Source organism: Castor canadensis, chromosome 9, assembly GCF_047511655.1.
Source record: "Castor canadensis chromosome 9, mCasCan1.hap1v2, whole genome shotgun sequence".
NCBI classification, from domain to species: domain Eukaryota; kingdom Metazoa; phylum Chordata; class Mammalia; order Rodentia; family Castoridae; genus Castor; species Castor canadensis.
The window spans coordinates 113,332,915-113,358,751 of NC_133394.1; the positions used below are offsets into that span (position 1 = coordinate 113,332,915).

Genomic DNA, 25,837 nt, shown 5'->3' on the forward strand with positions numbered 1-25,837 from the left:
TATTAAAATCTCTAAGTTTAAAACCAAACCAACCCAAACAAGCTGAGCTGGGTGCTGGTGGTTCACGTCTATAATCCTAACTATTAAGGAGGCAGAGAATAGGAGGATTGCCAGCCCTGGCAAATCATTCAGGAGACTGTATCTCAAGAAAAACCCTTCACAAAAAAGGGCTAGTGGAGTGGCTTAAGGTGTAGACCCTGAGTTCAAGCCCCAGTACCACAAAAATACAAACAAACAAACAAACAATTCAGGGTGTGGAGGCACTCTGGAGGCTGAGGCAGGGTGATTGAGAGTTTCAGGCCAGCCTGTGCTAAATAGACCCTTTTTCCAAAGCAACAACTATAACTGTGATTTGTCCATTCTTACAGTTATGGTCTGTGTATCTTGATATTCTGTAATTTGCTTCATAATGTATCAGGATTTTTTGTGTCTTCTTCAGGGGTTGACCTCTTCATGAAATTTACCTTATTTTTCTCTGAAATCATTTTGTCTAGAATTAACATAATCATTCTGACTTTGTTCTTATTAATGTTTGTGTGATATTTCTTTCTACATTCTTTTATCCTGCTTTTGCCTTTTATTTAAAGTTCTTTTCTTGCAGTCAGTGTTAGGTCTTTTTTATGCAGTCTGAAATCTCTACCTTGTGATAATTGATGTGGGTAGGTTTAAGCCTTTAATTTTACAATTTTCTCTTTTTCCCAACTAGTTCTTTATTTCAGCTTCCCCATTTTCTACCTTATTTTTTAAATAACACTTTATTGAGATAAAGTAATCATTTCAGAGTGAACAAGTCAGTGACATTTAGTGTGTTGACAGTACACTGCAGTGCAACCACTGCTTCCATCTCGTCTAAATCTTTTCTGACACTCCAATGTGAAATCCCTTCCCATTAAGCAGTTTCTCCTCATTGGCCCTTCCCTGTGTCCCTGCAGATTGCTGGGTACCAGTCTGTGTTCTGTCTCTGGATTTATCTACTCTGGATGTTTCACATAAATGGAACAATACAATACATGACCTTTTGTGTACGGTTTCTTTCACATTTTGGAGGCTCATCACATTGTAGTATATATCTGTACTTAATTTTTTATGGCTAAATAATATTCACTATACTCTGATTTATTTATTCATTCATTAATGGACACAGGCTATTTGTACCCAAAAGATGACTAGTGCTTCTATGAAGGTAGGTGTGCATTTATCGCTTGAGCACCTGTTTTCAGTTCTTTTGTGTATACTTAGGAATGTGGAGTTGTGTGGTAATTCTGTTTCACTTCCTGAGGAATCAGGAACACTGTGTAGGTTAGTTATTTCCCAAGAGTGAGGCAAGACTCTCCTGGGTACCCTACTCAATGGCCTGTGAATTATGATATTTCCTAGTTTGCTGGTGGAAAGTGGCACTGTGCTGGATCTTTACCAGCTTTGGACTCTGTTATTTCTAATCCTTTTTAGGTAGTGCTTTGCTTCACCTTCCTTATTTTCATGTACTGCTCACTGGTCGCTGTAATACTCAATAGGGCTTATCTACAGATCTCTGGATTCTCTGTGCAGTAGTACTGGTACCCTGTTGTGTACTTCTAGCTGCCCTGTTCTCCCCAGACTTTTGAGTTCTGTCTCTTTTACTCAGGGTGACCTGAGTTTTGCCTGATTTTCCCTCTAGGGACTGTGATCTGAAAGCTGTCTTGAGTTAATAAGGTTGGAAAATTGCAAGCCCTGCCTCACTTATTTGTTTCTTTTGTTATCTCTTGTCAGTTTCCCTGAAAATTGTTTCATATATGTTAGCTTTCATTTATATATTTTTGTTTGTTTTATGATAGAGGATAAGTCTGGTGTCTATTGCTACATCGTGGCTGAAAACATCTTTTTCGTAGAAGTATCTTTGATATGTAAGTACCATATCTAGGTGTTGAGGATAGAGAAATTTATACTATGTTCTTTTCCTCAAAGAGCATATAAGTCTGTTTGGAGAATTGGTTAGATTAGGGCTGGAGGCATGGCTGAAGCAATAGACTACCTGCTTAGCAAACACATGGCCCTGAATTCAAACCCCAGTACTGCTAAGACATGGTCGGGGGGTAGGACATGGACGGGGACGGGGAGGGGGAGAGAATTGGTTAGATTAATGCAGAGATAGTATCAATTTGTAATTTCTTTTTCTGTTTTTCATAAGTACCTATAATAATAGAAGACAATAAATATGTGTCCTTGGGGCTTAAAAATATGAAGGGACCACTTACAATCACAAACTATATTTGGAAACTTGTGTTATATTTCAAGTTTGAATTTTTATTTATTTTTGTTTTATTTGGTGGCGTGGGGATTTGAACTAGACCACTTAAGCCACACCCACAGCCCTTTTTTGCTTTAGGTATTTTTCGGGTAGGGTCTTGAGTTTTTGCTCAGAGCTAGCCTCAGATTGAGATTCTCCCACCTATGAACACGCTTGTAGCTGGGCTCACAGGGGCACACCAACATGCCTTCCTTTTTGTTGATATGGGAGTCTCACTAACTTTTTATGGTCTCAAACTTCCATACTCCCCATTTCAGCCTCCCAGGTAGGTAGGATTATAGACATGAGACACCATGCCTGGCCCTGCTTTTGTTTCTTTGAGGCAGGGTCTCACTATGTTGCTCGGGCTGGCCTTGAACTTGCAGTGTAGCCCAGGCTAGTCTCAAACTCTAGATCCTCATTCCTCCACCTCTAGAATGCTTGAATTACAGGTATGTGCTGCCACACCCAGCCCATTTATTTGAATTTTACATTCTATTACACACACACTATGTATATATACATACATGTATATATACATACATATTAATAGAAAATTTAAAATAATTTATCATTGAGTAAAGTTGACAGTATAGAAGACTTATATATTATAAATGACATAATTTATAACAAAATATTATAATATTTACATTATTCCTATATTGATAATATAGAAAAATAAACATTTTTTTATCTTGAAATTGGTGAGTTGGTTAATTTTTTTTATGCTGCCACATGCCATTCTCTGTATTTTTTTTCCAGTACTGGATATTGAACCCAGGATTTTGCCCATGCTAGGTGAGCATTCTTATTACGAGCTACACTTATAGCCCCTTGAATTTTTATCATTCATTAATTCAGTGAATATTTATAAAACAGCACTGTGAACTTGATACTATTGTAGATACTGAGGTTATATGGTTCCTCTTGTGGACTTAAAAGATAGACAAAAGCAAGAAAATAAATACAAGATAATTTAAAATAGTAAGCAGTGCTTACAAGATAGTAACATGGGAACCCTCATCCTTGTAGTATGTTCTTTGTAAGAGCCTGAGGAGCTTATAGATGGATAAAATACATCAGCTTTATTAAACAGATTTTATGACACTTACTTTGCAGAGGCTTATTTTCATTTATACTAGCTAGCTATACTGGATATGTAGTAGTATAGCTTAGAAAATTTATGACCTGAGAAGTCCCATATCAAAGAAATTGAGTTTATAGTTTAAAAAAAAACTTCAAACAAAGAAAACGTCAGACTCAAGTAGCTTCACTGGTAAATTTTCCCAAAATTTAAGTATAAATAACATATACACCCAGCTTCAAACATCAGTTTTCTATCCTGCACAAGTTATCTTACTGCTCGTACAGAAAAATATCTGTTGAATTTACTCTAAAAGGCAAGGTTCTTGTTTTCACTAGTAACGTATCAGATTTTCTGGAGTGTTATCATCTTACTTAGAGTTTGCAAGGCCAGAGGAGTACATTTTTTCAAAAACATATGTTGAACACCAAGTAAATACCATGTGCTATGAGAGACATAGGACAATAATAATTTAAAAAAATAACAACTGCCATTAACTAAGCACCTACTACCTACATGCACTTGCTCTGATTCTGAAAACAACACAAGGGAGTGATAGGCCCCATTTTAGAGAGGTCATTGATAAGGTTTAAAGAGACTGGCTTGGTAAGTGTCACATTCTGAACCAGTAAGTTCTAGCCCAAAGTGTAAATTCTTGCTATCACATGTTGCAGACTACTTCCCTATTCATAAATGAATGGTTTCCTCATAAGAGATTAAATAATAGCAACAGGGCATAGAAATAAAATATTTGCAAAAAATACAAATAGAAAGCAGTTTTAAGAAGCCATGCAATTCCAGTGATCTTATGTAAGCATGAAGCATTTTTAAAAAGAAAGACAGCTAATAAGGTCAAATTAGTATATAGTCTAAAACTTTGAGTTCTTCAGTCAGGAAGGATAAGGGCTAAGAACATACATAAAGACTGTGAAGTCATTAAAGTTGTTAGGTGGTATGTGTAAACTTAGAAAACTGAAACAATTAACATACGTACAATGGGAAAGACTCCAAAACAACTTTAATAAATATTATCATATAGATTTTTTAGGTTTTTTTTTTTTTTCTCTTAAGATTTTTTGATTATTGTTTTTGCTTTGCTGTACAGGGGGATTTGAACTCAGAGTCTCCTGCTTGAGCTACTCTGCCAGCTCTTTTTGCATAGATTATTTTTAAGGCCTGGATCTCAATCCTATATATGCTTCTCCATGTAGTTGTACCCACCCACTGGTTGAGATAGGGGTCTCTCATACTTTTTGCCTGGGATGGCCTTGAACAGAGATCTTACAGACCTCTACCTCCCTAGTAGCCAGAATTGCAGGCTTGACCACTATGCCTAGGCTTCTCTGACTTTTTTTTTTTTTAGATAATTTTAGAGAATACATGACATCATTTTCTATCTGACCAGTACATATACTTTAATGTAATTTAAGATGTAGCATTTTGTTTATAATACTGATTATTCCAAACTGCTAAATTTCTGATACTTGTATAACTTGAGGTATTTGCTATAAAATGTAAAATCTGTACTGATATACAATGAAATAATGTACTCTAAGAAACAAATAAAGAAGGTAATAATTACTGTATACCTGCTATTAGCAAGGCTATACACACACACACGCATGATGTATTATGTATATTCTCTTTAGTCTTTTCAACAATTTTATGTGGTAAATATTATGGTAACTTCTAATAATTATTGTTTGCTATATATACCAGGGATTGAGTTAACCAATGTATTTGTATTGTGTTCTATACAGTTACAAAAGTAGACATTCATATTTTTAGGATGAGGAAACTAAGGCTCAGAAACCAAATTACCTGTTTGAGGTTTCCTAGTTTACAAAGCTAAGCCATAACTAGCATTCCAGTCTTACAGCTCCAGATCTGATGCTTTTCCCACTATTCTATGAGACAGGAAAAGCAAGCTGTTTTTGATTCTTATAATTTGATTGTATGCCTAGAAGGGAGGTTCTAAGGGGAATTTAGAGCTTTGAAAGGAATTTAAATATTTCACAAGTTGGGAAATTAAGATCTATAGTAGGTTATAATTTACCTGAACTTACTGAGTTGACTGATAAGTGGTAACAGTATGTAAGCCTTATCATATCAGTTTTTGCAATGTTGCTTTTAGTTTTTTTATTAGCTCTGCCTATGTAAATATTGGTTTTTTCTGTGCCATATTTAAATAAGTTTGTATTTCTTAAAGACACAGTAAAGGAAAGAAGCTGTGAAGCAGGTAAAATGGATACAGGAGAAAAGTACATTTAATAAGATTTTACACAGAATTATACCTGAACAACTAGGAGTTGATGTATTGTTTTTGCTTCTGATACTTTTTTTTTTTTGAAGAGCTAAACTCATGCCTTTGAGCATGCTTGTCAAGCACTCTACCACTAAGCTATATCCCTAGTTCTTTTGTTTTACTTTTATTAAAAAAAAAAAAAATCTGCCTTTGAAAATTATTTATTAGGTTCCCCACTTCCTGGCAAATAAGTGCACATGATTTTTGGTACAGCTCTTTTTCCCCTAATATTACACCCCTTTTTGAAACTTGCATAGAGATTAAGGATGCTGTGTAATGAATTAATGTAGTATAGGAGAAGCAGAACTCCTACTGAAAGTATTGATTCTCTATTCTAGGTGTTCAGTTTGAGGTTTCTTTGCCCCTTCCTGACTATTCTTTCCAATTATAAAATACAGGATAAAGAAATAGATTTAAGCAGGGCACCGTTGTGACTCCTGTAATCCTAGCTACTCAGGAGACAGATCTGGAGAATCACAGTTCAAGGCCAGTCCTGGCAAATAGTTCATAAGACCCCATCTCCAAAATAACTACAGTGAAATGAACTAGAGGTGTGGCTCAAGCAGTAGAGTGCCTGATTTGCAAGCATGAAGCCGTGAGTTCAAACACTAGTCCCACCAAAAATAAAAATAAATTAAAGCCATAATGTAAGCAGCACTAATTTTATTAGAAAATCATGTCACTAAATTCTCATCTTACGGTGGATACTCATAAAAGCATAAATTTTGCATCTTAAATGTGCAAAACCACCATTGGGACTTTAACAGTGTGTTAGAATCTTTGAAAATGTGTTTTATCCAGAGCTGACTGACATGCAGTTCTCTCTGAATATTAAGAACTTAGTATCATTGATGTGGTAGTTTGTAGAAAGAGTTGCCTATCTTCTTCTGTGACCAGTCCTGCTGTTAGCCCATCCAGCGAGTTTTACTATCATATGTTGTGTTTTCCAATTCTAGAACGTCCATTTGATGTTTGTATAGATTTCAGTTCTCTTGAAATTGTTTTCGTTTACTTTTTCCCTCTATTTTCTTGAATATATTAATCATGGGTTTATAATATAAGTTGGTTATTAAAGGATGATAACCTGGCTAGTAGCTTAAGTAACTCGCATATTATAACTATTATTTGTCTCAGGATATCTTTTTAAAACAAAGTGTTCTTTATAGATTTATAGTTGTGTAGCATGATAGAAAGAGTGTGAGGTTGAAGGCAATATAACCTTGGTTTCAGATTCTGGCTCCACTATTTCCTAGTATAGCTTTAAGTTTCTTGACCTCTCTAAGGTTTACTTTTTATATGTGAAATGAAAGTAATACAAACTGCCTAAAAGGGTTATTGTAAAAATATCAAAAGGAAGCTCCTTAGCACGAAGGTGCCACGCCCTCAATGAGGGTCCGCAAATGCTGGTTCCTTATGTGCTCTTATTTCTCCATTTATTTTATAATCAATCAGCAAGTGATTTTTTTGAGCTCCTTTTCTAAGCACTGATTTTTTTGTAATTGCATAATTTTTTCAAAAATACCTAATAGTAAATTTTATTTTAGTGAAATTCATTTGTCCTACAAATAGTTTTTTCCTAATTTTCTGCTGTCAGTTGAAATTCAGTCTTAGTTGCTTTGAAATGTTTTCTGTGTTCTCAAATATTATCTGAGATTAGTGGATAACTTCCTCAAAATTTTGTATAACATTATATATTTATGCATATATGTCCTTTTTCTTAATGTGAGAGAGTTCATGGCTCTCATCATTCACAAAGTAGTCAGAATAACCTTCAATTGCCTTGTTTTTTGTTTTTTTTTTTTTGTCTTTTTTGTTTTTCTATTTTTTCCTTTTTTTCTTTTTTTTTTTTTCCGGTGCTGGGGACCGAACTCAGGACCTTACACTTGCCAGGCAAGTGCTCTTCCACTGAGCTAAATCCCTAACCCCAGAATAACCTTCAAAAGTTGAGAAGCACTTGCTAACTTTTGATGAAATTCCATTCAGTTTTACATAGCTTAAGATCAGTACCCAAAAGTCACCAAGCAGAACTGCATCAAGAAACTATTTTTTGTAAAATGCTAGCAGTTGTTTAGTTTATCTTCATCGAACAATATTACTTTTTAACAAACAGTAAAAGTGGTGTTCTGATAGCCAGTGGGTGTTTTAGTATATCTACATTTTTTAAAAGTTAGTGTTCATATGTAGAATTTAGAAGGAGCTTTGACTCCTTTTGAGGAATCAGTTCATATCTCGTTTATTTTGTTGGTGAATCCAGGTTTTTCATGTGTTACAATATTGAGATACACCATTTAATATTTACCACATCACTGGAATATGAGATTTAACATAAATCTGTAACAAATAGAAGTGAGTCTCTTTTCTCCTAAATTAAAATAATGCTTCTAAATTAGATATGGTTTCCTTCTAATAACTTTAAAACTATTGTTTCACTTATTTTAACAATTTCAGTTTGCACAGATGTCTAAACATATGTCATTCTTATTTAAAAACACTTGAAAGTTAAAAATAAGATAATACATTCAAAGCATTATTCCAGTTAAAGCTTAGTGCATTATAAATGTAAGAGTTTAAAATTTAAATGTTTTAAATGAAAAAATTGAACATTTGAAATTTTGTGTTGACACTTTTGTGATGTTTTGAATAAATCCATTTCAAATAAATTTCAGTTGTAGGTTTGTGGAGCTCAGCTTCTATAAATGGTTGTAAAAGTTTGAAAAAACTTTTTACCAAACAATTGCTTGTTAATAAATAAATCTTTGGTAATGAGTATTAGGTAATAGTAGCAATAAAGTAGAAGAGTAATACTTGGTTCCTTGCTGTCCTGAAAAGCTTATTTATGTTTAATAGCACATAACTTGTTTATAGGCAGTTACGTTACTCAGGGAAAATACTTTATAATAAATTAAACTTGAATTTTTAGGAAACCCTAATTCCCTATTTCATTAATTTAGTTTTTCTAGGTGTTTCATACATGTTTTACTATTGTAAGCCTACTTTAGATTCTTCCTTGGAAGTTATAAGGACATATCATATTGGGAGTATCATCTAATTAGCCATTTTGTAAATTATTCAGATCCTTTATTTCTCTTGGCAGTTTTCATGTTTTGGCTTTTTTCTACAATTTGAGCAGGACCAAAGTTAAAAAAAAATAGAAGCCAAAATCTATCCTTCCAGTTCTTTCTTTCTATCTATCTATCCATCCATCCATCCTTATGCTCACTCAACTCATATCTTTTTAATGTCTGTTTAGTAAATAAATGATGATTTTGAGTCTCTATTGTTGTTTTTACTGTAGTACAGCTGAATGGTTATATTAGAACTACTTCACTAGTGAGAAAAATACAACCACCAAGGTGCTAAAATGAAGAAATGCATTGCTTAAAAAAGGGGGAGGGGGCTCATTCAAAATAGCTCTCTGAAGAGGGAGATGGGTTGGAGTCTGGATACTTGGAGCTGTCCTCTTCTAAAGCAGGTTAGTGACATGACATCATTCTCACAAAAAATTGTTTTGCTTATGTGGTGAAGGTTGGTGGTCTTGGTCCTTTTCATGAAAGAATCCATAATAAAATTAGATTTCTTGCTGGTCATTTTAGGCCAAAGGACTGAGGGTTCATTGGTAAAGAACCACTAACCTGTCCTCTCAGTGTGAACACTGAAAAGGATTAAGGCCCACTGTAGGGAAGCTTGTGCTGAAGCCCCACTGCCCTTTCCTCTGTTCTTTCAGCTAAATAGACTTTTAGTTCCCATGACTATCAGTCTGCTGCTTTTCACAAACACTAACTTCTTTTAAGAAAATTAAAATGACTTATTTTTGGAAGCTGGCACAGAAAGATGATGTTTTGTTGGTATTTTGTGTTGACAGATTGTTTTTTCCGATGCATATTAATTAGCTTTAATTGATCTTGAATGTGGAGGTAAATATAATCATTTAGAATTCAAGGACAGATTTTTTTATATCCTTAGGTTTGCTTGTCCAGTTAAATAACTATAGAGTTTGGCAGTGCTAAATCATACATTTCATTAGAAATAGCTATTTGACAACCCTGTGGACATAAACTCATTTTAACTTAAAAAATTTCTAGATGACTACAATTATAATGTGCTTTCTTTTCACTGACGTTTAAAAGCTTTGAAATCACTTGTATAAATGCTGAAGTGTCATATTTTTTCACTATCTGCCAAAACGGTATTGTATTTAATCTTGAAAATATATTTTGATTTTGTTAACTAAAAATAATTAGAGTATTAAACATTCTCAGTAGTTAAAGCTTTTTTTTCCATTTAATTTGAGCTTTTGTTGTTACTAACAAATAATTTGTGGCACAGTTTCTTTTCTTTCCTTTTTTTGTTTTTTTTTTTAATCACTGGTAGAATCTATATACTTGTCACCTTAGTGTGCTAGAAATGTTCCACTCAAATCATGGGTTCCTTTCTGGTTTTGTGTGTTCTCACCTGCTCCTCACTGTAAATCGTTGAGATGTCAAGTGCAGTGATTAATTAAGCTGCACGTGCAAGTGCCTTTTTTTTTTTTCACCTGTCAAGCAGGAAAGAAGTCTTATAGCAAGATTAGATGGTACTGATTCACAGCGTCTACTTCAGACTGTCAAGTGTGTAGAAATATTGTATATTTAGATACTCGGAATGTGGCATAGCAGGGTTTGTTTGGTTTAGAATTCTTTAATATTGTAAGATACCAAACCCCATCATTAAATTTCTAATTAGAAGCAAAGAGTAAATTCAGAATACCTTCTTAAGTATTTTGGAATTTTAGGTTCATACTTTGTAAATACCTTTTATTCAAATATTGGTAGTTGATTTAAGTTATTTAAAGTAAATATTTTTAAGTTTTTAAAGTTGATTTTGCAGGGGGTGCGGAGAAGGGGGAGAAATGACCCAAACATTGTATGCACATATGAATAAAAGAAATAAAAAAAATAAAGTTGATTTTGCATGTGTATGTGTACATGTATATATGTATCATGAGATCCATTCTCATTATAGTATAACACGGGTTTAAATTTCTGATGAACTGATGATGGTTAACAACATTTTTTTGAGTAATAAATATTTTCAAAATGTGTTAAGGTTTTGGGTCCTATTTTTATATAGCTTTAATATAAAACAGCAGACTTGGAAAGCTTGTTCTTTACTCTTTTATCCCCCTCACTCCCTTTTAAACACATCAGTAAAAGTAAAACCTCAAATTGTATAGTAATCTTAATCTATTATTAAAAGGTCCTAGAAAGGAAGATTACAAGGTAGATTCAGGTTTTGAATCGGTTTTACCATTGGTTTAGCAGCGGGTGGGCAGGCAGATGCCTGCTCATAGTAGAACCTATTGCCATTTTTCACCATTGATAGAGTAGCCTTTCAGAGTCAATGAGCTCTGTCAATGTGAGCTTGTCAAGGCTACAACTTCATAGACCTGAGAGGCGGTTTGAGAGGTCAGCCCTTTTCAGGTTCGCTGTGATGCAAATGAACTTTAATGCTTAAACAACTATTGGAATTTTTATGTCTGCTCCTTGTTCTTTTTTCTTCACAAAGTCATTGACGAGACATTCAGTGCTTTTTAAATTGGAAGTTGCATTGTGCTAAAGACCCAGTACAGATTTACGGAGGGCTGAAAGCAGTTAGATCATGTTCTTTTCATGGTGCGATTAGAATCAAATCGATTTCCCTACAGCCTTCAGCATTCAGATGGCAATTTTAACAAAGCTTGGGGGCTAGACAAGGGACAAAACGACTGAACTGAATGTTAATTACACTCTGCAGCCTTATTTTCTTTTGATTTGGGGCTGACTGGCAACTAAATTAACAAAAAGTGTGACCATAACTGCTGCCCTATTTTCATTTAAAAGGAGAGCTGCCTCTAAAAGGCTATCTTTACAAAGAAACAAGTGAGGTCTGCTGATCATTGTTAACAAGGGCACTTTTTTTTCCTTTAAAATTCTTGCCAAAAAGACTGTTGGTGGGGGGGAGTAATGTAATAAATTAGTCATTGGCGTATTATTGCTCAGAGTGATCGTTGATATTCTGATTTTTATGACATAAGCTTGGAAAATGTGAAGCACCTCTACTGGTAATTTGTTAATAGCTATGAGTTATAATTGGCACTCATATGACTTTGGTATGTTGTTAGCATGTTCAAAATGCTAAAAGGTAAATTGGAACTAGATTACAGTAGATCTTTAAATGTTAACATTTTGTTATGTAACATTAAACTTCAAAATCAGCTTTATCCTAATGCCTTATCACCTAGCTCATTCTTGCTTGACCTGCAGATTTTCATATCTGATTATAAGTACTCATTTACAGTTGTGTCATATTAATAACAGTAGATGCTTTTTCCCTGTCTCTCAAGAAAGTTGCAGCTGCTTCAAGTTGCACTTGATCCTTGTGGCATCACTGTCACTTTTGCACCTGCAACCATGTCAGTCTCATCCTAACACCTGGCATCATGAATTACCTTCTTTATTCATCTTCCCAAGCAACAAGGGATTTCATGCTGCATGGTCTATATTACAACAATCGAGTAAACTTGTTTTCTCAACTGGTCCCTGAGACAGTACCATTGGTTTAAGAATTGGTTTTACTAGCAGGTGCCCTTTTTTATGTTGGCTTAAATAAAATTTTGGCTCTGCTTGAAAATCTGTCTTGAATGATGAACTGGCTTTTAAATGTGGACATTATTTTTAAGTATCATGTTGAAGTTGGTTTGATTTTTATGCTCATTGGTGGTTTTTTTTTAATTAACTGAATTATTTTATTTTTGGATTTACCCTAATGATCATTTGTATGTTATCTAATTTTTTAATTATTTTTGCTTTAAAATATATATTAAAGATCTTTCATTATTATTTGAATATTGCAAAAATATTTTTAAGAAGTAAGATTTAAATTTATATAATTTGGTAAATGACATTTGCTTTTGAGGCTTTGATATTTTAAACCAGATGCTAGTCAGTTTGAAACAATTTTTTTTTAAAGATACATAAGCTTAAAAATAAACCCATATATTTTCTTAAGAAGTGTACTATTTCTGTTCAGGTTACTATTTAGTGCTAGAACATTGATAATGATACAGATTCAGTTACTTTCCTACACTTCTCTCCCCTTCTCACACAAAAAGCAGCTGCAAAACAAAGTTTTTCTAAAACCAGTCAAGAGTAAACTTTTTCCTCATTTGTCTTCCAGACACGAAGATCGATTGAGAAGTTATTAGAATGGGAAAACAATAGGTTATACCACAAGGTGAGTACCACAGGGAGCAGCTTCGTACTGTTGGGGTCTGAATTGCACAGTATGGAAACAGATGCTTTTGTTGAACTAAAAATATGAAAGGTGGACAAATGGGTTAGTCTGTGTGCTGCAGTAAAACAGAGCTCATTTTTCTTCTTTTACTCTCCTACTTGTCTAGCTGTGCTTGCACTGGAGACTGAGCAAAAGGAAATGTGAAACGAATAACATGATGGAATATGTAAGTTAAAGGGCTGTTTTGTGAGTTTCTCTATTAAATGATCATTTATTTTGCTTCTGATCTTATTCTTTCCGTGATTATTAATCAGCAAAGGTGTCAGGAGCTTAATCTCCTGAGTGCAAGGATTTTCTACGGTTCACAGATGCATGGGTTTCATGTGCAAGACTGATTTATAAAGTTATGAATGACTTGAAAACAAGGCTTCACTGTGTTCTGAAAAATAATAAATTAATTGCCAAGATAAAATAGCCTGAACATGTGTTGATGGAGTGTGAAATTTTAGATGCTGTATAAAGAATAACCACAACTTTGGTTACGCAGCAAGTCAGATATGGCTTTTTTATATAATGCTAATCGAGTTTCCAAGTATGGAAGAAAACCTTTCAGCCAAGCCATTGGAGCTTAAGAAACCTTTAGCCTTTATAGACTTTAACTGCCTGTATATCTCAGTGGCCTTTAGAGTATCCTTCAAAGTGTTATTAGAATATTGCTTTGTAAAATTATCTTTAAAAGTAAGCAGGAGAGGGGAGGCTGATTATTTGTGCTTATCCTGTAAAAGATAATTTTGCATACATACACAGTGATTTTAGAACTTTAATTTGCCCAACTCCCTGCTTTCCTTGAATAATTGTTCTTGTTTGGAATACTATAGGAAATTACGAATTTTCATTAATTCTCCCTTGAGCTTGAGTATTTTATTTTAAATATAGAAAGGTTATTAGATTAAAAAGAAAAATGCCTAAAGAAGAGTTAATTGTTGGAAATTAAAACCACAGCCTTTGTGAAGTACCTAATATAACATTTCTGATGAATTTTATCTATTCTTTGAAACAATGTAATCAACTTAGATTGTATGTGTATATGTGTATAAAAGATTGATTAAAAGAGTGTTTAAATAGTTGGAAATTATCATAAAATCATTTTCTCTGTTAGCACTTTCTGGTTCTTTAATTATCATACAGCCAAATTCCATTTCTAGCCTTGAGCATAAAAGATACTCTTTTAAAGTGTGTCTTTTTTTCATGAACTAGCTCTATTCAGTGAACTGAATAATGTAGATTTTTGTCTTTACCCATTATATCAAACATGTTAATTTATGATGATTAGAAAGACACTTCATAATTCTTTACAGTCACAAAAACACATTTGAGTAATATGTTTTGAGGTTGATCTGTAAAAATACTAGTCTTGTATTTTCATCATAGATAGTAAGAAGTTTAGGTGTGTATTTTGGAGGGACGGATAGATATTTAGGAAATTTAAAGGGTTTATGAAAAAATACTTGGTACATTATAAGCCCAACTACTAAGCTTCAAATTGAAGCTTTAATTACTTTTTTGCACGTTTCTAAATGACACTTTGGAAAGGAAAACATAAAAGTTATTCCTGAGCTGGGGTTGTAGCTCAGTGGTAGAGAGTGCTTGCTATCATGTGCAGTGACTTAGAGTTGGAGCTTTAGCACCTCAAAAAAAAAGTTATTCCCCAAAATTAGAGATAAGGGTAAAATAGTTTCTGCCGGGTATTGAGGGGGTGGGGGGGTGGAGTGGGTGGTAAGGGAGGGGGTGGGGGCATGAGGGAGAAATGACCCAAGCCTTGTATGCACATATGAATAATAAAACAATAAAAAAAAAAAGTTATTCCCAACGCTGTAATTTCCAAGAAGGGCTAGATGAATAGCATTCATTCATAAAGTATGCTTATTATTTTATGACATTGTTTTTAACTAAAAATAAAATAATTTAGTTACCTTCTTTATAAAATAATTTCAATTTATAGAAATTTCATTTGTTAAAGGAAAATATTTCTCCTTGTTTGTATTTTGAATATTAGCGCTAATCTATAAAAATACCAATTCAAAACTAACTTTTCTTGATTCAGTTATGATAGAAAGGTATGATTTAGAAGAAAGAAGACAAGTGGCCGATTTCTGTGTGTGACTTATGAGGGAAGAGAGTTTGTAGAATAATGTTCTTTAAAACTAATAAGACAAATATAGTCAGAAAGATAGCTTCTAATTTATATTATGTAGTATACAACTGTAAAATGTGATGTCACACCCAGAGACTGAAAATTTTAAGATCACTTGATGGAGGACATGTTTGAAATACAGAAGTATTTATTGAATGTGAACTTACAAGTAACTTAAATTTTGAATCATTAAATTTTAGACCTGCAAAGAACCTTTCCATCCAGTCTGGGCCCTTTCTTTTATGGGTGAAGAACCCGAGCAACAGGGAAATGTGGCTCAAATGAAGAAGCTAGGTGCAGAGAGTATTTTAATAGGAAGCTAATTGAAAGTTTTGTAGGTAAATAACAAGTGAGGAGAGTGGCAAAGGTGGCACACATAGGCTTAGGGCAGGATAACTAGAGTAGGGCGGTAATATTTTTGAGCCAGGCATAGAAGTACTTTCTTGGGCTTTTTTTTTTTTCCCCCAACTCAGGACTTTGTGCTTGTTAGGCAGGCACTCTACCACTGGAGGCACTACTAGAAGTAGTACCTGTTTATTGAGGCAGATCAAAAAGCCAATAGAAAGAACTCAGGAGTGAAAATGAAAGTTATTGGCCCAAATGGCTAACTCATACATGTGTACAAATCTGGAGGTCATATCAAAACACAGTTTCTCATACAAACAATAAAAAGTTCACCAAATTTGGAAATTATTCAAATCAGGTCATTTTTCAATCTGTATGTATTCCATACAGAATTGGAGCAAGAGAAAGAGTTAATTGTAATTTAAGACAGTTGAAGTTCAGAATAATACATCTTTTTTTTTTTTTTTTTTGGCAGTACTGGGGTTTGAGCTCAGTACCTTGCACTTGCTAGGTGCTCTACCTCTTGAGCCACTCACCAGCCCTCAAGTTCAGAATAAAAATGCACTCTAGTCCAGTTGTGTAATTTGTTTATTTTCCTATTAAAAAAAGAAAAAGACTTTTATCTAAGAAAGCCAGGCATGGGGATGCATAACTGGAATCCCACCACTATAGGGCAAGACTGAAGCAGGAGTATTGGGAGTTTAAGGCCAGTCTGGGTTATATAAGGAGACCCTGTCTCAGAAAATTATTATAGAGAGACACAGAGAGACAGACATAGGCAGACTGATTCCACACCCTAGAGAGATCACTTGTCATGTCATGTCATGTCCTAGTAGGTAAAATGGGAGCAGCTCTAGAACTCTTAGAGAAGACCCTTGGAATTGGGTTGATGAAAGGGAGGAAGCATGAAGAATTGTATTTGGTCTGCTAACAGTCATTTAACAGGAATTAGGCAAGGCTTGGGAGTTAAGATAGTCTTTTAGTCAAATCCATGATGTTACAACTTCTGGGATCATTAATTTTCATCTATAGAATGAGGATGATAATTGTTGAGATTAGATAGACCCATAGACTATGAAACACCTGGTATGCAGTTAGTTTTCTGTAAATGTTAGCCTCTTTTCTCATTCATTCAGGCATGCACACGTCTATGTGCTCCTCTAGTGTCAAGGGGCATTAATTTACATACCCTGCACTTCTCAGGCTTTGGTTATTTACTTACTTGTCTTCATAAAGCTGAGGAAATTTTCATATTTGGAAAAGGTCCAGAAATAAAAAGAAAAATTCTCATGAAGTTTTAAGCTATCACAGACATGTCTGTTTAAAAATGCAAAACTTTGTAGTTTTAAAATGTGAATGATTTTCAAACAAAATGTACATGATAGATTGCAACAAGTTTTAAGATAAAAATTTGTTTAAATCTTTTTCTTCTCCTTTTACAGGTCATCCTCATAGAATTTTTACCAAAGACACCAATTTTTCGACCCGATTAGCATTTACCTTGTTTATAGAGACTTTCCAAGTATGTTGTCTTTCCAATGGTGCCTTGCTTGGTGCTCTCCTGGTGGTGACATGACATTGGTTCTACAGAATCGTGTGGTGGTTTTGTTTTGTTTTGTTTTGTTTTGTTTTAATAACCGCATGTTCTGTGTGTGCATATTTGTCAGACTCTGCAAGTTATTTCATACAGATGTTTAATACCTAAGTTATTGTGCTCTCTTCTGTTATGTATTCTGATTTTCAAGGATTTCTTTTTTGTATTCTCAAAAAAATACATTTGAACTTAGCATAAAAAGTGGCCAGCCTTTTTTATTTTATCACCAAGTTACACACAGTCCTTTATTTATAAATTCCTTAACATAGAACAATACCTTTGTAAGGCTCTCCTTATCTATTCTAGCAAGTACACTATACTTGTATTAAATTTTCTTCCCTTTGAAATTTAACATGGTAATTATTTTAAAAGAAGTTTTCTTCAGTAGCCTTTCGAACCTCATATGCCCTTGAACTCACACAGTTCCTAATGCTCTGTTTACAGCAGATTCATCTGTTAACATTGTGACAACTTCTCGAAAAGTTTTGAAAATATTACTGTCTTCAAAGGTAGTAAGGCAGGATTAAATTATTTTTATTAGAACAGACAAATCAATGAATGGTATGCATGTATCTAATGGTTATTAGACTCAGGATCACAGAATATAGAAGCATCAGTCTGTATATTTTTTATCAAGATGATATTAATAATGGCCTTACATGGGTTATTTTTATTGTTCATCAAGTCTTATATGCAAAAGTATGGAAGTACTCCTTTTAAGAATTTCTATGTAAAATATTTCTCCCAATCTGACATAACCGTAGAATGAATATATGTTTTTGAAGAGTTTTGGAAGAAAAGAAACCAAAAGTTCTAGAACTAAAAGTAAGCTGGTGTTCAGTGCTGCATTGCTATTAAGAGCACATTATTACTGAGAAGTGGAGGACATATTTACAACTATTTTATCCACCCAGAGAATTCACTTTCAATCTAGTTACATATACTTTTTTGATTGAAAGTATGACATAGATTTCAATCAGTTTAGCCTGTTGCTTTAAAATACATATACATATATATTCTTTTCTCTTTTTGGTTGTACATATCTCTGTGCATTTAAATTTTTTAGATTTCTCAATGGCCTATATGTAAATTTTCATTTTTATAAGCCTAAAATTATACACGTCTTAATGTGTGTCAAGAATTTGTTCCATATAACTGTGGTATCGAGCAATAATGTGAATAACTTTTGAACTTATATAAATTGTATTTAAAAATTTGTATTAAGAATTGGTACCACTATCTCTTTTTTCTCCTTGTATTAAATCTTTTAAATACCACTTTCATTAATTTATATACCTGTATTTTTTTTTAAAAAACTTCTCCGAAGTACTGTAATCCTATATAAATTTGAATAGTTAAATGGCAGTATCTGAAATCCTATATTGGACATTAGGGACTATTTTAAAAACTAGGATTTAAAACTTTTTTTTTGTCCTAGAATTACTGGTTTCCAGTGCCCCCCCACGCCCCCGACAACACCTTGAATTTATAGAACACTTTACTTGTGAAGAGTTCAAAGTACAAAGAACTGAAATATTTCTCACTTACCTTTGTCTAGATGTGTCCTGCCACCTGAAGTAGTTCAATTAAAAGTAATGCTATTCAAAAACTCTAGTATTCCTCTGTGGTTTCAATGTGAAAAATGTTGTATGACCATATAATGTTAAATCAGCTTCAGGATACAGAAAGAGCAGAAAACTACAGCAACTGTATAGACTATGCAACACAGTGCTCCTGGTATAAAATTGTGTAAATCCATAGAGTGCTGTAGAGATTAACTTTATAAGAAAAACTTACCTAATTAGACATGATTTTTCTCCTATTGTTAGTCTTTTGTCACTTGTAATTTTCAAAATTATTATATTGCTGTAAGAATATTTTAACATAATTTTCATAGTTGATACTAAGTATAAGATTTTAAAAAGCTTTTCTAATTTTACTGGGAAGTTTGCCAGTTACTTAAAAATTTTCTAGAACTGTCCATTCTCATACTTCCAGCGTCTACATGGAAAAGAGCCATGATGCATGGCATTCTCATGAGACAGTTATGCCTTGGGCAGTTAGAATTTCATCCTTGGGTTTTCCTTAGTAGCCTCCAGTATATTACCATTTCTTGAATTATTAGTTTAAGTGCCATGTTGCTAGAAATTAGAAATGTCAGAGGCCCATGTTACATGAACATCAGTCAGGAAATATTTAAAATAATGATTATCCCTCAGCTCCTGTTTCATAATAGAAAGTTTGTGGGACATGAACCATTAGGTGCTTTTTTTTTTTTTAAAGAATATATTATTGGCAGAATAGCCAAGGTATAGATTTTATATAGGCTAGGTGAATAACTTATGATCTTAAATACATTACTGGCATTTTATAGGCAGTCACTAATCCTGTATAGAAAGTCGTTTCTCAAATAACCCTACCATATTTTAATGCATAGCTTTTTGAATATTGAGTTAAAATAGATACTCCAAATCCTAATAATGACTATAGTAAAAATGATATGATATTTTTAGATTTGAGGTAGATAATTGCCCTTCCCTCTGAAGAAGATCACCTTACCTATCGAGAATAATGTCTTATTAAGGCTCTTTAATGAGTAGATTTCAGTCATTTAAAATATAAACATGCAATTTTGGCTTTAAATCTACAAAATAAATTTAACAAAACTTGAATAATAGGAAACAATGATTCCCTGTTCTTACGAGAAAAACTAGTTTGTAATTGAATAATTTTAAACCAGGAAGAGCCACAACTTTGTCCATAGTTGTGTTTTCTGCGTTTTATATATACAGAGCTTCTGATTGTTTCTTGATATTAGTAGACATAGGCTAGCCATGTAAGACCTTGACACTATTCCATTTCAATAATTTATAAAATAATATTAAATAGTAATATGTACAGTTGGACCTACAGTTGCATGAGTTCACATTCATACTACTTTTATATAACATTATATACTTAGACCAATCCAACTTTCATGGACTTGGGGTGGCCAAGTACCCTTTAGCTGCATGCCTGATGTTTCATTGTGAATAATTCATTTCACTATGAATATTTGTTGATCAGTAGTACTAAATCAAATGTTAAATGTATTTAAAATTGTCTCCCTACTGCAGCACCTAATCCTGTACTCTCTCCTTCTACCCTTCTAAAGCACCATAGATTATTTTGTTACCCTCTTTGTCTGTATGTGTGTTGGGAGGTGCTGAGAATTTAACTGAGGGCCTGGGGATTGATGGGCAAGTGCTCTGCCACTAAGGTACATACCTAGCCCTGCTGCCCTCTTGATTGTCCACAGTCCTCACCTAGGCCTGGACAGAATTGCCTTTTTTGTCTCCTTTCCTCAAAGCGCTTAGTAAGAATGTCATTCTTTTTTTGCTTTTTCTGTTTTGTTTTTTTGACAGGGTCTCACTATGTAGTCTAGGCTGGCCTCAAATTCTCTTCAGCCTCCTGACTTAGTCAAGCAAGTACTGAGATTGCAGGCAGGTACCATAATCTCAGGCCTATTTTTGCATTCTTAACTAGGTGTTTAGAAGATTGACTAAAGTGAGTCACATTAAGTTATATATCCTATTGAGATTGGGAGGACTGTGGTTCAAGGCCAACCTGGGCAAAAAGTTCCCCAGACCCATCTCAACCAATACTTCGGTAGTGGTACACACCTTTGTCATCCCAGCTACATCAGGAAGCTTAAAACAGAAGGATCATGGCCCAGGTTGACCTGGCAAAAAGTGAATCCTTATCTCCAAAATAACCAGAACAAAAAAGGCTGGAGGTGTGGCCCAAGTGGTAGAGTGCTTCTAAGTGCCAAACCCTGAATTAAAGTACTGAGTCCAGTATTGCCCCAAAATAAAAATGTTATGAATGGCTGCCACCCAGTTCTGAGAAGGCTGTACCTTTTTTTGGGGTGGGGGGGATACATAGGTGGGACTGGGGTTTGAGCTGTGCAGGGGCTTTACTCTTGCAAAGCAGGTACTTTACTACTTGAATCACATCTCCAGTCCGTTTTGCTCAGGTTATTTTGGAGATGAGGTCTCGCAAACTATTTGACCAGGCTAGCATCAAACCAAGGTCTTCCAGATCTCAGCCTCCCTAGTAGCTAGGATTGCAGGTGTGAGCCACTGACACGTGGCTTAAAAAGGAGCTTTGTACAGTTGGGGTTTTCCTTCTTAATGGATCCTAGACTAACTGGGTAGACTTTCCATAGTCTACAGAGATAATAGGGAGTAACAGGATAGTTGGTCCTGGGACTGCTTCTCAAACACCCTTTTTTGAAGTAAGCTTATTTATATCTAACTTTTGGAAGGAATAGGCAAATTCTAAGCCAGAATATTAATTATTCCACAGAAGTTTGTGTTTAAATACTTAATCCTTTCAAAAATAAACACTTTTTCATTGATCAGTGTTTTTTTTTTAAACCTTTTATAGAAGTTGAGATTTGAAGTATGTCTTTAATTCCTGAGTTACCTTGTTCTGCACATTGACAAAGATTTGTAGATAGCAATTTAAGCAAAGCCTACATATTGTTTATAGTACTATCCATAATTCTGTATACTTGTTCCTGGAATAGGGGTCAGTATTTTTGCTCCCAAATGGCAAATTGAACCAACAAAGTATTCAGTATTATCTTAATGATACTGAACACAGAAATTCAGGATGCTAATCTTGGTTTGTAATTCGCTTTTGGTTTTCTACAAAATCATCAAATTAGTTGACTTCTTTGCTATTATTTTTATTTACAAAGCAGAAGATGCTGTGACTACCTCATGATGTTATCATGTTTCAGTCATTTATTTTTATATTGTTTATTAATGCTAGATGTTTAATAGTAATGTTTGAGTAGCTTTTTAAACTTATTTACAATGTAAGCATAAATGTGAGTTACATCAAATTTTGCATTTAAAATGAAAGACTGGCTACTCCATATGTACTTACAATGTTTTGTGTGTTTAAAAATCAGGGAAATACTAAATATATGTGAGAAAATTCCTTTCTAAAGACACTTTAAAATATATTCCTGTCTGAGATACTTTTGCAGAATTATGCTTTTTTTCTTATATTCTGTGTACTTTATAATTTGGAAGGCGATTTCTTTTTTTGCTTATGAAAAATAGTATATTGCTTTCCTAGCTCTTCATCTCAGAAATAGTTAAGTAAACTGACTACACCAGGCACTTTTTTTATTTTTGCCAAATTTTTTAGTTTTTGTTTGTGTATTGCTTTGTTGCTTTTTGAAGAAATACAGTATCAGCCAGCCTTCAAGAGAAGATAAATGGTGATTCATGTCTGTAATCCTAGCACTCAGAAAGCCAAAGCAGAAAGATTGTGAATTCAAGGCTAGCCTGGGCTATATAACAAGACCCTGTCTCCAGGAACCAAGTAAAAACAATGCCAACAAAAGAAAAGATAAGTGTTAGATCTGTTACCTGTCGGTGCTCCTGTTCTGAGAAATAACATACCTTCACACTGAGGTTTCTTTCCTATCATCTGTTTCCTCCTTCTAAATTTAGTAATACTAGTTCAAGTTCTTTCTCTTGACATAAATACTAAATAAATTTAAATTCTAGATGGAAATAATCTTCTATTCCTTCAAAGAACCTATTGCACAAAATTTAGGACCTCATTTTTCTCTAGTAGCAGTTTATTTAATTAGGTGATTACTTAATCATCATTGCTATGAAGTCTTCATAAGTAAGAATTTGACTTCACTCAAGTTATCAAAAGCCCTTTTAAATCTATTTCTTTTTGCATTTTTTGAAGATGTAAGTGTCATGCTTCTCAGAAGACTGAAGTATTGGGAAACTTAGCAGCAGTGGTAGAAGCAAGGTAGACATGATTGGAAGGCAATCAGATGCTAATGTCTCCAGGCTGAGAGAAATGATTGCATTTTTTTATCCTTTACTAGCTGAAAGGTGAAAATTAGCAATAGTCAGAAAGCGCACACAGCTTTTTGTTTTCTTTTATATAATTCTTACATATAATTACAATGGAAATTCTTTTTTTTAAAAAAAAAAAGATAGTTTTCCTCTATTGCAACGTGTTTTGAGAGATAGCAGAAGGCTAACTGGGGGAAAAAAGTCTATTTATCTTTTATAATTTAAATGAAAAAGTTTAGAAAAATCTTGTCCCTGTGCTTAAATGAGCATGGAATGGTTTTTACATAAAATAATCAAGAATTTCTGATGGCTGGGAAGCTATGCAGAGTCAAGAGCAGGGCTATTTCGCTGTGCTTTCAAGTAGTTCTAGTGCCATGCGAGTCCAGTAACATTGTAAAAATGAAGGTACTTTGCTAAAATATAAAGTTGAATTTCAAAGGTATGTATGATAGTTTTGCTTTCATTATTAACAAAAACCAAACATACCTGCTTTTCTTAAAAATAGATTTTCTTTTTGGTTAGATAAAAATTTGTCAGCTCTCATAATTGTGAAGAAATATGTAGATGTGTTATAGTTAAGGTGGGGTGGGTTTTGGTCCTTTGTTGGTTGTAGTACATTTAGTCTTAGAAAACTAAATCTTCATTGGTTTTCTTTTTTTGTTTGTTAGTGTTTTTGGTAGGGGCTGTTGGTGGTACTAGAGTGAACTCAGAGCCTCCTTCTTGTTATAGGCACTCTACTACTTGGGCCACTCCTCCAGCACTTTTTGATTTACTTTTTGTGGTGGTTGGTGGGGGGCAGCTCTAGGGTTTGAACTCAGGGCCTCACCCTTGCTGGGCATGCTCTCAATGCTTGAGCCATTCCACCAGCCATGATCAGGATTTTCTAGTGAACAAATGGAGACCTAATTTGAGTGAGGGAATTTTATTTATCTGTTGGTTTGTTTGTTTGCTTTGACTAATTGGTTGAATTTGTTTTTTTTTTTTTTTTTTTTGTGAGACAATGTCTTGCTTTGAAACTCAGACTAGCCTTGAACTCATTATCTTCTTACCTCAGCCTCTCAAGTGCTGGGGTTACACAGGTGGGTTGCCATCATTCCAGGCTCAAGAGTCTTTTGGTTTGTTTTTTAATTAGTATATAATATTTGTACAGGAAATTGCATTGTGATATTTCTGTATATGCATACAGTGTACCCAGTTTTTAGAGTTGAGTTGTTTTTAACTGAATCTCTTGCAACATAAGATGTCAACACATAATGCCATGGTCAAAACTAAAAAATTCACAGCATTTGGTCTTTAAAGAATGTAATGCATTTAATAAACTTGTAAAGTAGTTTAGGTGGAATCAGTAGAGAAGCTGGAATTCAGAGATCAAATCCCCTTAAAGGAAATTGGTATCTGTTGAAATGACCATGTGAATGGAGTATACAGTCCTCTCTTTCTCCCTCTTCCTCTTTCTCTTCGTTCTTCTCCTTCTCCTCATTCTCCTTCTCCTTCTTCTCTCTCTGTCTCTCTCTCTCACACACACACACACACACACACACACACACACACACTACCTTCAGTAAATATGACCTATACAAGTGCCTGGGAATAAAATAATTAAATTGACATTACTATGAATATGGGTTTAGGAGCTGTGTACAGTGAACTAAATTTTATGTGGTTATGAACTTTTAGCATAGTTGAAAAAAATACTCTGGGTTCTATTCCCAATAATTGCTCAAAAAAAAAAAAGTACAATTTTAAAATGAATACAGCCTTTTCTGTTTATTTTTGGTGGTACTGGGATTTGAACTCAGGACCTCACTCTTGCTAGGCAGGTGCTCTACCACTTGAGCTACCCCCAGCCCTGAATACAGCTTTTAAATAGGATTACTGACTATCCTGTTTAGGCTTTCACTTCCAGGTGAAGGCAGAGATAATCCTGTCACTCCTGTAAGCACACATATTTAGCAGCACTACCAAAGCCTGCTGTATTGTTTCCATTTTATTTAACCCAGACTCCAGTGTACATCTTTAAAAAAAATAGGTTCCTATATATGGAAAATATATTTCACATTTATGTGTATACATCTTGTATACACACAGAGAGATACAGTTATAATTTAATAAAAAAGTGATTCATTTCACTAAAATAGCTCTATAGTAGGCAATAAAGATGTTTTTATCTCATGACCTGGAATGTTTTAGTTATAATATAAAATGACACTTGGTTCTACATGAAAATTTAAAATCTAAGGGGGAAGTTTTAATTTTGTTTTTTAAATTCCCTTGAATCATCTCAATATTAGTTTTAAAAGACTGACTCCTTGTTTTCTGAATTTCCATTCTTTCACTTTTTCCATCCTTACAAAAATGTTAGCATTCTCCTCAAGTGTATTAAGTTTCTTTTTTCACAAAGAGGACTATGGCAAAAATGCTGTTACTGCTTACAGTAGTTCCTATCTTAGAATCCATTGCAGAAAACCTAAAAGATAGCTCAACCTTTGTACCTACAGTCTTAGATATTGTTAAATACCCATTCAATTTTCTTTGCATTCTGTGTGAGATGAATATTTCTTGAGACTTTTTTGTTTGATTTCCTAAAGAAATCAACCAAGGAAAAAAACCTCAAAAAACAAAACAAACAAAAAACACCCTGTAACTCATGTGAAGCATGCAGGGTGTTGTAATTTCAGTTTGCAAAGCGGTGTGATACAATGTTGCTGAGCCAAAAGCACACGATAGATTTAATGTAGCCAATTGTGTACTTCTGAAAAAAAGAGTAACTGTTCCCTGTGAGTTAATTTTGGATTTTTTCAAAATCTCTCTTTTAGGCTTTGTGCTGGATTCTTCCAGACAAATGCGTATTCCATGTGGGCCACTGTTCTGCTAAATGCTCTCAGTTCTCCTTTTGCAATCAAGATTATGTTGCTAAGGAGA

General features: G+C 34.0%; 1 protein-coding gene across 2 annotated transcripts in view; it reads left to right on the forward strand.

Moving 5' to 3' along the window:
- The window catches only part of Chic2 (cysteine rich hydrophobic domain 2), a 54,678-nt gene extending 30,208 nt beyond the window's left edge, over positions 1–24,470 (forward strand). For both annotated transcript variants that reach the window (XM_020161797.2, XM_074042228.1), the window contains exons 4-6: positions 12,850–12,906; positions 13,073–13,132; positions 16,888–24,470. In XM_020161797.2, the coding sequence (XP_020017386.1) occupies positions 12,850–12,906; positions 13,073–13,132; positions 16,888–16,938 (168 nt within the window). In that variant the 3' untranslated portion in view covers positions 16,939–24,470. The remainder of the gene's footprint in view (positions 1–12,849; positions 12,907–13,072; positions 13,133–16,887) is intronic.
- Positions 24,471–25,837: the final 1,367 nt, after the last annotated feature.